This window comes from Chiloscyllium plagiosum, unplaced genomic scaffold (genome assembly GCF_037043375.1).
Source record: "Chiloscyllium plagiosum isolate Xiang-an unplaced genomic scaffold, Cpla_swu_hap1 HiC_scaffold_13, whole genome shotgun sequence".
Classification (NCBI taxonomy): domain Eukaryota; kingdom Metazoa; phylum Chordata; class Chondrichthyes; order Orectolobiformes; family Hemiscylliidae; genus Chiloscyllium; species Chiloscyllium plagiosum.
The window spans coordinates 65,325,573-65,342,752 of NW_028270151.1; the positions used below are offsets into that span (position 1 = coordinate 65,325,573).

Here is a 17,180-nt window from a genome sequence, read left to right on the forward strand (position 1 = left end):
TGGTCAGAGTATTGAGTACAGGAGTTGGGAGGTTATGTTGCAGCTGTACAGGACATTGGTTAGGCCACTGTTGGAATATTGCGTGCAATTCTGGTCTCCTTCCTATCGGAAAGATGTGAAACTTGAAAGGGTTCAGAAAAGATTTACAAGGATGTTGCCAGGGTTGGAGGATTTGAGCTAAAGGGAGAGGCTGAACAGGCTGGGGCTGTTTTCCCTGGAGCGTCAGAGGCTGAGGGGTGACCTTTTAGAAGTTTACAAAATTATGAGGGGCATAGGTAGGGTAAATAGGCAAAGTCTTTTCCCTGGGGTTAGGGAGTCCAGAACTAGAGGGCATGGGTGAGAGGGGAAAGATATAAAAAAGACCTACGGGGCAACTTTTTCATGCAGAGGGTGGTACATGTATGGAATGAGCTGCCAGAGGAAGTGGAGGCGGCTGGTACACTTGCAACATTTAAGAGGCATTTGGATGGATATATGAATAGGAAGGGTTTGGAGGGATATGGGCTGGATGCTGGCTGGTGGGACTAGATTGGGTTGGGATATCTGGTCGGCATGGACGGGTTGGACCAAAGGGTCTGTTTCCATGCTGTACATCTCTGTGATTCTATGACTCTCAGTTCACTTCCAAGGCACACACAATCATGATTTGGAACAATATCGCCATTCCTTCACTGTTGCTGGATCAAAACCTTGAACTCCCTCCCTAATGGCAATCGGGATCTATCTACATTCCAATAACTGTAGCAGTTCAAAAAGACAGCTCTCTACCAGCTTCTCAAGGACAATTAGGGATAGGCAATAAACTTGGCCTTACCAGCAACGAGCACATCCTACGAATAAATGAATTAAAATATATATAAATATTTATGTATATAAAATATGTATTTAAAAAAAGCCATTCTATTGCAGCAGGAAAACAGAGAGCTAAAATATATTGTTATAAGGTTCAATTTCAGTCTACAATATTTTAACTATTTTCTATTGAATTTCTATTTAACTATTTTCTATTGTGAGGAAGACCTAAACCCCAGCAAATTGGATGCTCATGCACAGTATTTGCAGCCATGCACAAGTCTAGCGGCTTCAGGAGAAAATGTTGGCAACAACAATAAAATGCTGCACATATCCCGCATAGAACACAAACTTAATTGTAGACACAGCACTGTAAAACATAGCAAAAAAATTGCAAAGGCATTGCTGAAAATAAGCTACAGTAATATCAGATATAAATGTTCAATTTCTTTAAATTAACCCACAGGACATGGGTATTGCTAGCCAACATTTATTGCCCATCCTTATGTGCCCTTAGGAAGGTGGTGGTGAGCTGCCTACTCGACCTACTTCTGTAGGTCGATTCACAATGCCCTTAGGGAGGGAATTGCAGAATTTAGACCCAATGACTCTAAAGAAATGGCAATATACTGCCTAGGTAGGATGGTGAATGGCTCGGTAGGGACCTTGCACGTGGTAGTATCGTTCCCATGTATCTGCTGCCACTCTCCTTATAGACGTTTTGATCATATTGAAGGTGCTGTCGCAAGATCTTTGATGAATTGTTGCAGTGTATCTTGTACGTAGTACACACTGCAACTGCTAAGCCACTGCTCCAATTCACCCAAGCCTACTTTGAGGATATAACCGCTAGTATCATAGAACAACCCCAAATCTGTTCACCATGCATGCAAATGATCTGCTGACAATCACATCCCACAAGTTAATCTATGCCAATGACAACCGTTGTGCTGCTCCAGATTCACCTTTTGCACGCTGGACTGGACCTTTAAACAAATCCTCCCAAAACCATATTGACTGAGTTCCATCTCCTCGAAGCCTTCCAAAAAAAAGGACTATATGTATATGGATGGCCAGAGACTAAAGGTTGATCTCAATCCAGCATACTGGGAAGTGACTTGAGATTGGACTTTGTCATTCTGGGAAAAAATAAAGCAGCAGAAAGAGTCAAACACGAAACAATCTACTAACTAATCTTACTGAATCAATGTTGTGCACAGCTCAGCATTTGCCTTAGTTACTCCACATCAGAATACTGTGCAACTGGTTGGCAAACACACACCCATTGGACAGTCAATTGAATGCAGCAATGCACATCATAATTGGAACTTTTTGCTCAGCAACATGTCCTTTGAAACATCACATCTACTGCCTTTCTTCCACCTGGGCACCCCATATGCCGCAACCTTTCTCTGTCAGATATATAAGCAGATATCCTTTGCATTGAGGAATGAAAAATGTACAAAGTCACTAACACATTGCTTGCTGATAAAAAAGCCATCCGACAAGTGGCAGGCTTTGACCTACCATGGTGATCGTGGTTCTTGCTAAACAGATGCGAAATGGACTAAGGCTTGTATCCAGCAGAACTCCACTGCTAAGAGGTCAGTACACAAACAATGCCACATGTTGCCAAAGAGTGTCCACCTTACAAACTAAGTGGCATACTACTCATTTAATAGTGATGGTCATGTTGCTGTCAGTAGGATCTGTCATTGATTAGGGAGGAGGAGGAAGAAGAGTTGGGGGAGAATGAATGCCAAGTCAAACTGGGCAAGGTTCCACTGAATTTCTGACACAATGAGTTGAAAGTTAAGTTACCAGCTCTAAACCTAAACAATGTGCATTTTCTTTGTTTATCTTAATAGTGCCAATTTTCTCATCCTCTTCCCAATTTAAAAGAGGGACTCTTCTCCTCTCTCACAGTTCCTTGTGACACTTGCCACATCTTCTGCAGTTCCCCCTTTCAACCTCTGCTCCCTCAATTCCATCTGTCATTCTCCGTCTCCACATTGCAGTCTTCATGTTGTCATTGCTTTTTTACAACTCTCCTCATTTCACAATGACACTCCATTTCTCCCCTCACTCTTACAGCAGAGTCTTGTTACTCCATCCGAACTGTACTATATTCTTGGGAGAAATTGCTGATCTTATGGGAAGTGCCATGCACAGCTGAAACATTAGTCAATCCCCAGAAGAGAAGTGTGCAATAGAGACAGTGCAGCTGCTGCTCGGATTTACAACTTCAAACAATCAGAATTTGCCTGAAACCATTGACCTCCAAGACCTCGACCAGTGGCACTCACCGGAGAAAATCATGACTACCACACTTTCAAACAGTGCACTATAGGTCATTCAATTACTGCATTTACTTCAAAAAGACCTGAACATGTACACTCCATACTGCTCAGTTTCTGAAACTGATATAAGCCTAACTAAGTTCCAATTAAATATTATTAACTCCCTGGATAGGCCCTATCCTCCTGAAATTAAAAGAGGTTTATGTAAATGAACATTTTACTAAAATGTTCCAATATAAAGAAAGAAAAATTCAAATCACATTTCACTCACACCCTGGCCAGCTGAAATAATAAAGTGGAGCAGTAATGGTAATGAAATTGTTGGCTTCTGATACTGCAATTACTGTATGATTACCAGTACAGGATTTTGGATTTCTGTAAGAGATACTGGCCATAAAAAATAAGAAAAAATAGCATTCTTGTAGTCGAGAATAAGGTTAAATAAGATCCATGTACAATAATCTGATTGTGATGGCTCCTGAGTTCCTACGAAATCAATATTCCAATAGTTAAAGTGCTTGTTTCTCTAAGGTCAATTGATTAATTGTTAAACTGTTCATGAGGAAGATAGATCCTGGGACAATGCTCACAGAGACCATGTCTAACTCTTCAAGAACAATTCCAAAAAACAGTTCAACACGTCAGTTACCACACTGCTGTTTGTATGATCTTGTGTGCAAATTGAAAGATGTGTCAACAAAGTAGAGATTAGTTTCAAAGGTAATCATTTCGCTGTAAATCAAGTTGGGAGGTCCTAAAGATATGAAAGGTACTGTATAAATGCATTTATTTTTCAGTCTCTTCAGCTCTTTTCTCATGTTGCACAATATTTATTTTCAACTTTGGACAAGAAATGAAGATCTTGAATAATCTCAGTTGTTAGAATTAGATCAGTCAGTCGAACTCATAATCCAAATAATTGATATTATGATACATGTATACTCTGTGCTACCTGCCTGTCATATTGTGTTTCTTATCAGATGCTTTAAAAAACTCAAATATGTCTAAACAAAACAGATAACGAGGTGTTTCGAATAATAGTCTTTTTTTTTGCTTAATGCCATGATTTTTATTACAGGAACAATTGAGAAGTGTACTGGTATTTGGCTTTCTATACTATAAGAGAGGAGGAGAAGTGCACTGATGCAGTCAGTCTATCCCAGAAACATCGGCATAGCTGGAATAACTCTCCGTAGCAAAGGAAGTAATTTTTAAAGTTTTCTACAAGCATGCATTTACTGGTCCAAAAGTTCCCAAAATGATCAAAAAAGGTAATGGAACAGTCACCTTTATATCAAGCAAAATTGGATAGAAGAGATGAGAATGCTTCAATTAGATAAAGTATTGTCTAGACTGTACCTGGATTGCAGAGGGTAGTGCTGGCCAACATATCTTAGGAAGGATGAGTTAGTCTTGGAGGGAGTGTGGCATAGATTTACTTGAATAATAATAATACAAGTATTAAGCTATAAGAACACAATAAACTAACCACAGTTGTATTCCTGGAAATTTAGAAGTTTAAAGTGTGATATAATGAAATATTTTAAGATATTAAGGGGAAGAGATAGGACAGTTTGGAAAAAACAATTTAATCTCATTGGACAGTCTAGAACTAGAGGACATAGTCAGGTTGTTCAGGTTTGAAATTAGGAAACATTTCTTCATGCAACGTGTGCTTGAAGTTTGAAACTCAATTACACAAAATGGCATTTGATGCGAGATCAATAGTTAATTTTAAATTTGAAATTAATACTTATTAGCTAAATGCATTAAGGGATATAGGAAAGAGGTGGGCATATGGAGTTAGGTCAGAGATCAATCAGATCTCAGTGAATCGCAGTCAAACTCAAAAGTAAATGATTGATTGCCCTTCACGTGTTTTTGCTGAATGTTCCTTTGGAAATCCACACTCTCACACCTTTCCTAGGCACCATTGGATGCATTTTCACTTTTAACTTTGGTAGAAAATTGGTGTCATCCATTTCACATGCCAGTTTCAGCTGCAGCTTAGATGGTTAAGCGATTGCCTCTGAGTCCGAAGGCTGTGGGTTCAAACCTTACTTTTGGACTTAATCACAAAGTTGATTTTCCAGTGCAACCCTAAGGTACTGCTACATGGTCACTTGTACTATCTTTCACAGACAAGGTCAAAAAGGCCCTATTAATTGGATGTAAAAAATGCAATGGCTCTACTTCAAAAGAAGTACGAGGGAGTGCTTCCTGGTTTCTGACCCATGTGTATCCCTCAGTCAACGGATGTTTTCGTCATTATTACATTGCTGTTTATGGGATCTTGCTGCATGCAAATTGGCACTATGTTTCCTACATCACCACAATAAAAATACTTCAGGGATATTCCTCTGGATGTAAAATGTTTTGCAACATCAAGAAAGGAGCTATATAAATATTTTTCTTTTCACCTCATTTTCATTACAGTTGACTTCAAACTGTTTGGTACATCTAACAAAACGTTTTTACTCAAAACATTAATCTCCATTTAGAGCTAATGTGCAATTTCTATTTTTATTTTAATTTTCTAAAGGTAGTGATGATCTTAATTGTACACAGATATAGATTAAAAACCCCTTTTCAAAATTGCAGCCAAGCCTAATTATGCTTGCATATTCTTTCCAGTGAGGATTGGCTGCAATCATAAGTGATAACTTTTGTTAATTTTCCTCTCTCTATCTTGGGAGTACTTACAGAAATTTTACCATCTCTACTGCTACTCAGGCTAAGATCAGTTAACATAATAGAAAAATAAATTGATAGTAGGATCTTTAGCAATTTGAGGTTCAGGTATGTGCTGCCTTGACCAAACAAGCCACAAGAAAAGGTTATCACTTTCCCTCAAAAAGAAAAAAATAAAGCAGATACTTCATCCATTTATCAGTAACCAACAAGACAGCTCTGCTATTTGGGCAAACACAATGAGATCATTTAATTAAATTGCACAATTTTATATACATTTCTATATGTTTTGGCTTCAAACAGAACAAATTTGACTCACGTTTCTTGAGATAGGGCTCCAACATATACTTTGTGAATGTGGTTGATATTTGTAATAAAAGCATGAGATAAAACAATGATTTAGTAAAAGCCCGTGGTTTCCAAATCCCAAAAGCTATCATACAAATTGCTTTCTCACATAGCTTTAGAGATTTCAAAACTTTTATGCTGTTTTGCACAATAGACTTGGCCTTGCACTTTGGGTTCTCAACAAGAATTGTGATTTTGCTGTTTCAGCTTCATCAATATGTAACAATTATTGTGTTCCTGCATCTAGCTCCAGCCAGAAATCAGCTTTAATAATGAAGCCAATATACCTGGCATTAATTCCTATTAAGAAACATAATTAACCAAGGTTCTTGCACCTGATCAATTGAAATACAAATTCACACAACATAGGGGCAGTCATACCAGTGCAGTGTCTAGCTATTACTTTCCATAATTACAATGAACAGACATCATCCAGATTTACATAACAAAGGAACATCAGAAAAGAAGTAGACTATTCAGCCCCTCCAACCTGTTCCACTATTTAATAAAATTGATTAGAATTATTAAATGTTTTATCATTAATTTAATAAGCCCTGTGGCCTAACTCCATATACTTGCCTTTGACTCATGTCCTTTTACACAATTACTTGACAAAATTTTATCTATCAAAGATTTAATATTTACAATTGATCCTGCATCCACTGCCATTTGCAGCAGAGTTCTAAATGTCTACCACCCTTTGCGTGTAGATGCTTCCTACCATCTCTCCTGAATAGTCTGCCCTAATTTTCAGACCATGTCTCCGAGTTCTAGAATCCCCAGTGACAATAGTTTATCTTTTCCCACCCTGGTTGTTTTCTGTTAATATCTTGAAGACTTCAATCAGAACACTGCTTAACCTTCTAAATTCTAGAGGGAACAGGCCTAATTTGTATAATCTCTCCGCATAACTTAACCCCTGCAGTACTGGTAGCATTCTGACAAAATTACATTCTTCTCCCTTCAAGGACACTGTCTCTTTCCTAAGGTGTAGTGCCCAGATCTGTTCACACTACACCAAGTGTGGTCTGACCAGGATTTTGTGTAACTGCAACATAACTTCTGTATCCTTGTACTCCAGCCCTCTAGACATAAAAGCCAGTATACTATTAGTTTTCTTGATCATTTTCTGCATCTGTTCAAGGGCAGTTCTACTGAATTTTATCTATTTTTGACAGTGTTTTCTTGACTGAGATTTATGAGGCCTGGCATGCCACAGTTTATGGCATTTTTTTCTCAACCAATCTTCAGCTCTTCATCTCATTAATTTGCAAACAGCCTTGTGGCATTCATCTTGTAGTATGATGCAGGAGGAGAGACAGAAGTGCTTTCTGCTGCTTGGATTTTGCAATGTTCATGCTATTAGTGCCATATTTAATGCTCAATGCAAGCCACATCAGATGCTACAGGTCAGAAATTGCCTTTCAGACTTTGTCCTGCACCACTGTCCTGAAGGAAATGGCCCAGAATCATAAGTTAGTTCATCAGTACTTGGGCAGAAACCTGGAGGTGCTGATGGACAGGATGTTATAGAAGAGGCCAGTGCTTTTTCCAGCTGACTGGCAAATGAGACCATGTAACCAAACACACCCAGGCTAGACAAAGATGGTGGCTCAGGTTAATGCAGTGTTCCAGGTGAAAATGCAATGCACGTAGTGCAAGGAGATGGCTAATGATTGTCTGGACACTAGGAGGGTAAGTACCACCATATTCTCTCTGCTACCTTACACTGACCAGGCCACCACTTACTCCTATTCTGCCACTGCTCGTCATCTCATTAAGGCTCATAGACTACAACTGTAATTATTGCATGTCTACTCAATGATTCACATGCAAGTCATCCTTCTGAATCCTTCCTGCCCTTCTATATCCTATCCACTCACTGGGGACATCTCACCACCTCTCCTGTTCTTGCAGCACCACTGACTGCTCTTCTATCCACATTATCATTCTCAGTCTCTCATTTTCACTCATTACAGGAATGGTTCATCCGCCACCACACTTTTGTCTCCATAACAACCTGACTGACCTACCTGGACTGTTACATCTGATTAGCAGAACAAACCATTTCCAAGCCCTGGACTGATATTTGGTGAGCCCCTTGACTAACTGTTGCAGTCATCTTTGACAGAATATTGATCCCCTTGACCCCACTGAGGACTGGTCCCCTTTGACTTTGAAACATGGCTGTTTGATTGAAGCTTGTGCAATGCATCTGCCTCATAAGCTGTTGGAACACGTTGTACATGTGACATTGATGTAGCACGGTGCTGTAGACGATAAGAGGTATGAGCAGAAGTAGGCCATTCAGCCCATCAGGTCTGCTCCACCATTCAATGAGAGCATGACTGATCCAGTATAGCAACATGTCCACCCCATTGAATTTGCTGTATTCCCTGCCATGACCAGCTGGCACCTTCCCAATGTGCTAAAAAGCAACGTAAGCCTCATCCAACTGAGTACAAAGAAAGACAATAGTAAAAAATGAAGCTAACAGTCATAAGATGCATTTTGTATAGGTGTACGTGATGCATATGCATACCGGTAAAGCAGTAAATCATAAGTATTCCTGAGCTCCAAAGTGAAGTCCTGAAGGGCTGAAATGTTGTGAGAGTTGGTTCAAAAGAAGGCATGATGATATATGAAGAACAGGGGAGGAGGATGTTCATTCAGTGTCGGGACATTGTCAGGAAGCCATAGCTATCTGGAGGCCCAAAGAAGCAGGCAGTAAGCTGCTGACAGCAGGTAACCATTCTGACAGGAATGTCAGGAATTGGTGTCCTATCTAGTTTCTCAGGAAAGGAGAGGGGAATTGAAAGCTATGTAGAAATAAGGCAAGTTGGATATTAATGACATGGAAATGCAAAGTAAAAGGTCATAGCATCATAAAGTCATAGAGTCATAGATTTATACAGCATGGAAACAGACCCTTCACTCCAATTCGTCCACGCTGACCATGTTCCCACTTCCCTGCATTTGGCCCATATCCCTCCAAACCTTTCCTATTCATGTACTTACTCAAATGTCTTTTACATATTGTAACCGTATCTGCATCCATCACTTCCTCTGGCAGCTCATTCTGCACACTAACCATTCTTTGTGTAAAACATTTGCACCTCAGGTGCTTTTCAAAACTTTCTCCTCTCACCTTAAAATCAGCCCCCGACCTTTGAACTCCCACACCACAGGAAAAAGACCCTTGTTATTCACCTAATCTATGCCCCTCATGATTTTTTAAAACTTCTATAATGTCACCCCTCAACCTTCCATGCACCAATCAAAAAAGTCCCAGCCTATTTTTATAACTCAAACCCTCCATTCTACACAACATCCAGGTAAATCTTTCCTGAACCTTCTCCAGCTTAATAATATCCTTTGCACAAAAGGGTGATCAGAACTACACACAGTACTCCAGAAGAGACCTCACCAATATCCTGTACAACCTCAACATGACGTCCCAACTCCTATACTCAGTCTGAGTAATAAAGGCAAGCCTGCTAAACATCTTCCTAATCTTAAGGAGAAGGTGGGAAATATTTTTTGATATCAGGTTTCTGATTTTTTAAATATTGCTGTATTTTTCCATATTTCTGCCCATTGCCCATGCCACTCAAGGAAGCAAAAATATGCTGTTGCAGAATCCACATGACATAACCGTATCTCAGGATAAATCCAGCAAAACCAGCTTAAAGTCAAGATGTAAAATTGTAGCCATTTTGGTTTACAAAAAAATCCATAAACTCAATAAAATATATTTGAATTGGAAATATCATCATGTGTTTGCGGGACCTCACTGTGTTCAATTTGGTTGCAATATTTCTTAATATATAACAGTCCTTCAGAAATTTTTCATTTGCTTTTAAGATTTCGGGGCATGCTGAGGTTGTGAAAAATGCTACTTTCTTTCATAAAATACATGCAAATATACTTTCTTAATAATCCAATAAAAGGCATAATGTTGATCATGCCTTCAACTGCTGAAAATTGCAATGTAAAAGTTTGCACAGAAACAACTAAAGCATTTGTTGCATCATAAACTTATATCAGCTGCCAACATGGCAGAGGTGTTTTGGCAGACTTCCATTCCTGAAACTGACTCCACTCAGGCGCACTCAGGCAAGCCGACCCAAGAGCAGGTCCTTTGCCTACTTTCATTGAATTCACATACTCTAATTCCCCCACTTCACAATCGTTCTAATGTTTATTTCACAAACTCCATGGCAAAAATAATCTGTATTTTCACTATTTATTCATTCACACATGTTTTCCAAGAATTTTCTCTGTTTCCTTGTTTAGGACATGGCGATGCGTAAATAATGGTGAGATGAGTCTGGGATACATTATTACAGCATAAGACACACTTTCAACACCTTTTGTTGTCTGGTCCAGAAACTGAGCTCACCATTCACATCAATATCATAAATCACTAGGAAATCTAGGCCAGATACATTGTAATAAACCATCTGATAGTCTCTGTGGTGCCCAATCCCTGAAAATGATCTGGCAGTTCATTCAGGGAATTAGACTCCTAAGTTTTAAGTAAATGTCAAATCACTGAAAAAACCCAACAAACAATGCCAATCCTGGATCTTAAGCAACTGTACACAACATTGTCCGCTACAGTCTAATTTTGCAAAACACAATTTGGAGTAAAATATACAAACCATAGCACATGGGTGGGAACAGCATTCAGCGAACCATCAACGTGGGGACTTTTGTTTAACAATTAAAAAGGGAAAATATTTATAGAGACAACTGAATGAGATATTTTGTTTTCCCAAACAATCTGCCAAGGAGGTCGGACGCCAGTTAATATCCTTTGTTAGCAACATACTGTGGTAAATGTAATCCTCAAATCCATCGTAACTTGGGTGGCATAACACTAAACGCTTGTTATTCCCAATCGAAGCCACTTTGAGGGTGGCTTTTATGATCAACAACGAAGGGAAAGCCTGCTTTATCAGATTTTGTTTTTGTTTCAGGTTCAATCTATTTTCACAAATAAAAAGCCAACAGAGCAGAGGGACTACATTTCCTGGAAGCTGTTCCGAATCCTTACCTTGGGTGTTTCTGGAGTGTGTGTGAGAAGCACTGACGGCGTCGCTTGCATCCAACTCTTTGTGTCTTCTTCCTTTTCCCTTTGACTGATGGTGCTTCACAGTCATGCGCTTGGGGGGGGGAGGTGGAGAGATCTGCTGCCTTTGACGATAATATCACTGCCGCTCTTACCTCGCCTCTCCCTCGGCAATTAGAGTGAGAGCAAGGGAACAGGGGAGGGAAGTCGAAACTCTCGCATGCAGTGTGTGCAACAGCACCGACAGGCTGGCAAACTAGCGCCAACTCGCCTGACCCTAGTGTTCACCCAGCTATCAGCCTGCTCCCCACTGCTGGAACCGATAAAGTATTTGTTCTCTTCCTTTCACCCAGTTTCTGGGTAAGTGTTCAGGAGTTTAGGAAAAAAAACGTGTAATTGGCCGCCACCTACTGGTTGAAAGTTGGGGGGAACAAAGCTCGACACCAAAACACAAACACACACTCACACCTAAAAACAAATTGTGTTTAGCTCGTCTGGCACTGCTGAATTGAAGCGAAGATTTATCAAAGAGATTTCAGTCTTTTTATTTTCACATTTTTCAATGTTAGTGCACACTGGTGCACTAAAAATCGATCGGATTTTTTCTTATTTTCGAAGATTTCCTTTGTCATGCTTTCATCTCAATACATTGACCAACACTGGGATTCTAGGTGTATGCATCGCAACATGGGTACATGAATAGGAAGGGTTTAGAGGATATGGGCCAAATGGGACTAGATTAATTTAGGATATCTCTTCAACATGGATGCGTGGCACCGACAGGGTCTGTTTCTGTGCTTTATATCTCTATGACTCTATAACTATGTCAAGCACATTCTTTTGGGCAGTCCACAGTGTGTCATCTGCAATTGCAGATAAAATTCAGAACGGTTTGGGCCGTTCATCTCTGTCCTGCTACAACTGGAAATGATTGTGCTCTCTCCAGATGGTAGATGGGTCTTCTCACCAGAATGGGGCTTTTGATCTTCTACAGTAAGCACCATTATATTCATTTGTAATCGAATTATGATCAATGAAGACAGGTTGGACAAACTTGGTTTGTTTTCACTTGAATGTCAGAAGATGGGGAGATAGAAGTTTACAAAACTATGCCGGGCATGGATGGAATGGATAATCAAAGCATTTTCCCAGAGTAGAAATATCAATTATCAGGGCCATAGGTTTAAGATAGAGGGGGTAAGTTTAAAGGAGATGTGAAAGGAATATTTTTTCACACAGGGAGTGGTAAGTGCCTGGAATGGCTGCCAAAGGTGATGATGGAGGCAGAAACAGGCCAACGAGCCTGTTTCTGTGCTGTCCTGCTCTTGGTTAATTCAGGGAACAGTAGCGCATAAGGGGGGAGGAAAATAGGAGAGCTGGGTTTTCACAATGAAGCTCAGTGGAGGTGTTGTGTGGATATGTCTCTAGAGCCAAAGACCTACTTCTGGAAGAAGATGGTTAACACAGCCACTCATTGAAATTTTCAAGGAGGTACAGGTAGATCTCCTCTCCAATTAGGGGTTCTGGAAGCTGGAAGGCTGTCTGAGGTCTTTCTATTTGATAGGAGCATGCAATGGATGGTAAATAACTGACATCGGCATTTCAAGGAAAATGCCTTCACACCATATTTTAGAAGTTCAAATAGCAGGGAAAATATCTCTTCAAAGTGGTCTGTGGCTGCACCCACAACCAGACAGGCAGCATTGGCCTCTAAGCCTGCCTGGTAAATAACTACTGCTACCACATGCCAGTGTCCAAGCCCCGAAAAGACCCTGTACCAATTTGGCAAATTGGGCAGCTAGTTGGACTTTAAAGTGGACTTTACAAGACATGGGGAAATTGGCACCAAGATGTTTGTTTCCGGGGCTCGGAACTCTTCAACCCCAAGGCATCAATGTGGACTTCACCAGTTTCCTAATTTCCCCTCCCCCAACCTTACCCCAGTTCCAACCTTCCATCTTAGCACCGCCCTCATGACCTGGTCCACCTGTCAATCTTCCTTCCCACCAATCCGCTCCACCCTCCTCTCCGACCTTTATCCTCACCTCCATCCACCTATTGCACTCTCAGCTACCTTCTCCCCAGCCCCACCCCGCCTCCCTTTTATCTCTCCACCCCCAAGGTTCCCAGCTTCATTCCTGATGAAGGGCTCTGGCCTGAAACGTCAATTCTCCTGCTCCTTGGATGCTGCCTGACCTACTGTGCTTTTTCAGCAACACACTCTCAACTTTGATCTCCAGCATCTGCAAACCTCACTGTTTCCCAGGAGCGAATGGATGGCAACTATGAAAGAGGAAAGATGTTAAGCAAAGCAGAGAAAAGAATGGCAGCAGCTGGGATAAGTGCTACGGATGTGTGACAACGTTTGCTTTGCTGTAATAATTTCCTGGATTGGATGGTGTAACTTAGTCGCATAAACAGTGAGATCATTTTATATCAATGAAAGTTGAGCCGGTCACATTGCCGTATATTTACTGTTTTTATAGTCTCAACCATGATATAACACTTATGATTTGAACTGAATATCAATATCATTTCTACTTCAAAATCCCTCTGAAGATTGTAGGGAACAAACAATTGATGATGCAAGGCTTGATTACAAACAAAAAAAATCATTAAACTGCTACATTTTACGTCAGGTGAATTTGTAGAGAAATGGTGATGGTGGTATTCACTAATTTCAATACCTTATTGGTTGACAAGTATTAAAACAGTACACATGCTACATGCCTCAGTGAGCACCAGAGCAATCAGCTTGATTAATTTGAATAGAACCACTTCCCTGCTGTACATCCTTTCTTTTATAATGCTCCATTTGATGTTTCATAATGTTAAAGGCACAGTATACATAAATGATTGTTGGAGTTGTTGCAACCCATTTTCTTTCTTGATCCTCCCTTTTCAGGCTTCTCTACCTCAGTAGTTTTTGTTTTATGAGGTGGCATGCAGTCCAGAGTAAGGTGTCTAGACTGAAAGGTGTTAGAACAATGAGAAGTCTCAGGCACTAACTATTTGTGGTTAGGGTAGATAGCTGCCACCAATTCTTTGTGGTGAAGAATGAATCATAAATATCTTAGCAGAAATGTACTTACCTTAGGAAACAAGATAAGATTTATTACATTTATTACATTTCAGCAATTATATGCAGGCCACATGAATTTGGAGGCAAATTAACTCCTACTAACAAGAGGTTATTCAGTTACATATCTCTCCATGAAGAGGCTGGGCTAGATTGTCAGTGCTGTCTGCCTGAACTGCTTTCATCTGCCAATAGGGATGTGTCAATAGTCTTAAACTAGTAAGACAGAAACAAGGGCAGATTCTACAAGGAATGAAACAAGCCTAAATATCAATGAAACGGCAAAGGAGAACATAGACATAGTTGAGGGATGTAGGTTTGCTCGTTGAGCTGGAAGGTTCATTTCCAGGCCTGGAGGCCCACTGAAGATGTTACCTAATAGGGTGACAAAATGTCTGGAAATGAACTTTCCAGCTCAGTGAGCAAACCTATATCCAGAACTTCAAACTGAGCTACAAATCTTCTCAAAACTCGCTAATAGTTGAGGGAGGACATAGGTGTCCATGGAATAAATAGAGAATGGTCACTGAAATAAGATGTGGTAAAAACAAAATGAAGGGCAATTCTATTAAAAATAGAGAAGAACGATAAACTGGAGATAATTACATTGTAGAAAGAAGCCAAAAAGTAATAATGGGAGATATCAACCATCCCAACATTAATCTGCCAGGCGAAGTAGTTAATGGTCATAAGGTATTAGACTTCCTATCATGTGTACGTGACACATTTCCAACTACAACAATTTGTGATGATATATTACAGCTTTAACATAAGAAAATGTTTCAAGGTGCTTCATGGAGGCATTAGATATAAAAAATGGCACCAGATAAATGATCAAATGAAATGAAAGTAGAGAGTCAAAGATGTTTAGAAAGAGTATCCTAGAGCTTCGTCAACCAACGATTAAAATCAATGATATTCAAGAGGCAAGAAGTAGAGAAGCCAGAATAACTCAGAAAAATGGAGGGCTGGAGGAGATCAGGAGAGGCCTGGCCACGGAACAATTTAAAAACAAAGATGAGAAATGCTGTTACAATGTAATGAGAAGACATGAACTGATTCCTGACTTCTTCCCACTCTTCCACTGGTCACAACAAAGTTTGAATTTAAAAAGTGAGGTGATATTGCCAATACATAAATACCAAGCCACCTATAGCTCAGTAACAGAAATAAATCAGCCAGATTCTTTATGTATTGAACTCGTCCATTGCAAACATATTATAGTTGAGCATCTCTCTCACTCACACTGCGCCCCTCCCCCCCCACACACACACACCCACTTTTCTCTCTCTCTCTCTCTCTCACATACATACACCCCCCCACACACACATACACACCCATCTCTCTCTCTTTCTCTCTCTCTCTCTCTCATGTGCTCACACACCCACGCGGGAAATTGATTTAAAAGTACTTTGCCAAGCAACAGCTACATTCAGAAAAAAAGAACTGTTCACAGATCATCTCAAATGCCAATTTGCAGTTAAAGTTGCTGGTTGCATGCAATCTATCAGCACTTGACGCCTTCCTAGCTCTTCCCATCACCTGTCAGTTCTGTTTTTTTTTATAATTTTCCCTGATGGCAGTAATTCCTGCACTGTGGTTCACAGCTGCAAACAATTCAAGGGACAACACAAGCTGGTATAAATGCAGTCTGCAAATGTCAAACTGCTATTTGACAGTGAAAGAAAACAGTCAAATCTAATCCTGTCATCACTCAGAATTCATGGGCTGATATTAGTGGACCAGTCCAGCCAGAAAATCAGGGCAACCTCACCATTTCCTGCAACCCAAACAGAATTTATCTGAACAGACACTTCAGTTCCAGTGCGCCACCAGGAGAGGTGGCCACTGCTGGTACAGCAGTAAACTTGGGACAAAAAGCCGTGCTGAAGGCCAGGAAGAAAGGTAGACCCTGGTGACGGTAAAGGGGCTGGCATGGAGTGCCCCCAAAGACCATAGTATTGGTATACTTGGCAGCCTGCTCACAAAGTGGCCTGTCATTGGTAGCATACAAATATAGAAACACATGAAATAAGAGCCGACTTCCCCAAACGTACTCTGTCTTTTAAAAAGATCATGGTTGATCTGTGTGTGTTTTGAATTCCACATTCACACCTAACCCTGACAACCTTTGAATCCCTTGCCTAACACAAATCTACCTACCTCTACCTAATAACTTTCAAGGCTAACTCCAAATTTTTAAACATTTGTTGTGGAGAAAATGTAGAGAATCACCAGGAGACGCAGAGAGTTCTTCAAGATATAGGTATTTTATTTGCAAACAAAAAACCGTGACACTAAGAAAGCAGATTCCCAAATGCCCACGAACCTCAGGGTCTGTGATTTTTACATTTTTTTTATCATGTTTCTGTTCACTTGTCAGCATTTCCAACTATATTAATCAAAGTACCTCACTCTAGCTACACAATAAGCCAGTGTTGTTAGTTCCCATTATCTCTTTAGTTGTACATTCTACTTAATGTTATTCTAATGTCAAAGTTAGATATTTAGTGCTAACTCTTGCAATGATGGTCTTTCATTCCAGACCCTACTTAATATTTTCTGAATGCCATGATTAGATATTTATTATCACCCTGCTACAGGGATCTTCCATTCCAGACTAACCCGTCATGATAGATTTTTAGCTATTCCATCTATTACAATAGTCTCCAGTCTCAAGCTGACTCTACTAACTATTAATTAGACATTTAATGTCATGTCCCAAATATTTATGGTCCCAATCTTGTCATAATGACATTTAACAGGGATACTAGCACTACTAACTATTACCTCATCTCGCCATAGTGACCTTTCAGCCTTAACCTTACTCTGCTAATTGGTGTAAGAACATTCCACTATTCTTATCCCATCTTGCCTTCCACAGACCACAGAATGC

At 40.1% G+C, this 17,180-nt stretch overlaps 1 protein-coding gene across 2 annotated transcripts in view; it reads right to left on the reverse strand.

Annotated features, from left to right (window-relative positions):
* The window catches only part of pxylp1 (2-phosphoxylose phosphatase 1), a 162,246-nt gene extending 150,747 nt beyond the window's left edge, over nt 1–11,499 (reverse strand). For both annotated transcript variants that reach the window (XM_043702041.2, XM_043702040.2), the window contains exon 1: nt 11,191–11,499. In XM_043702041.2, coding sequence (XP_043557976.2) covers nt 11,191–11,241 — 51 coding nt within the window. In that variant the 5' untranslated portion in view covers nt 11,242–11,499. The remainder of the gene's footprint in view (nt 1–11,190) is intronic.
* Between the last annotated feature and the right edge of the window lie 5,681 nt (nt 11,500–17,180).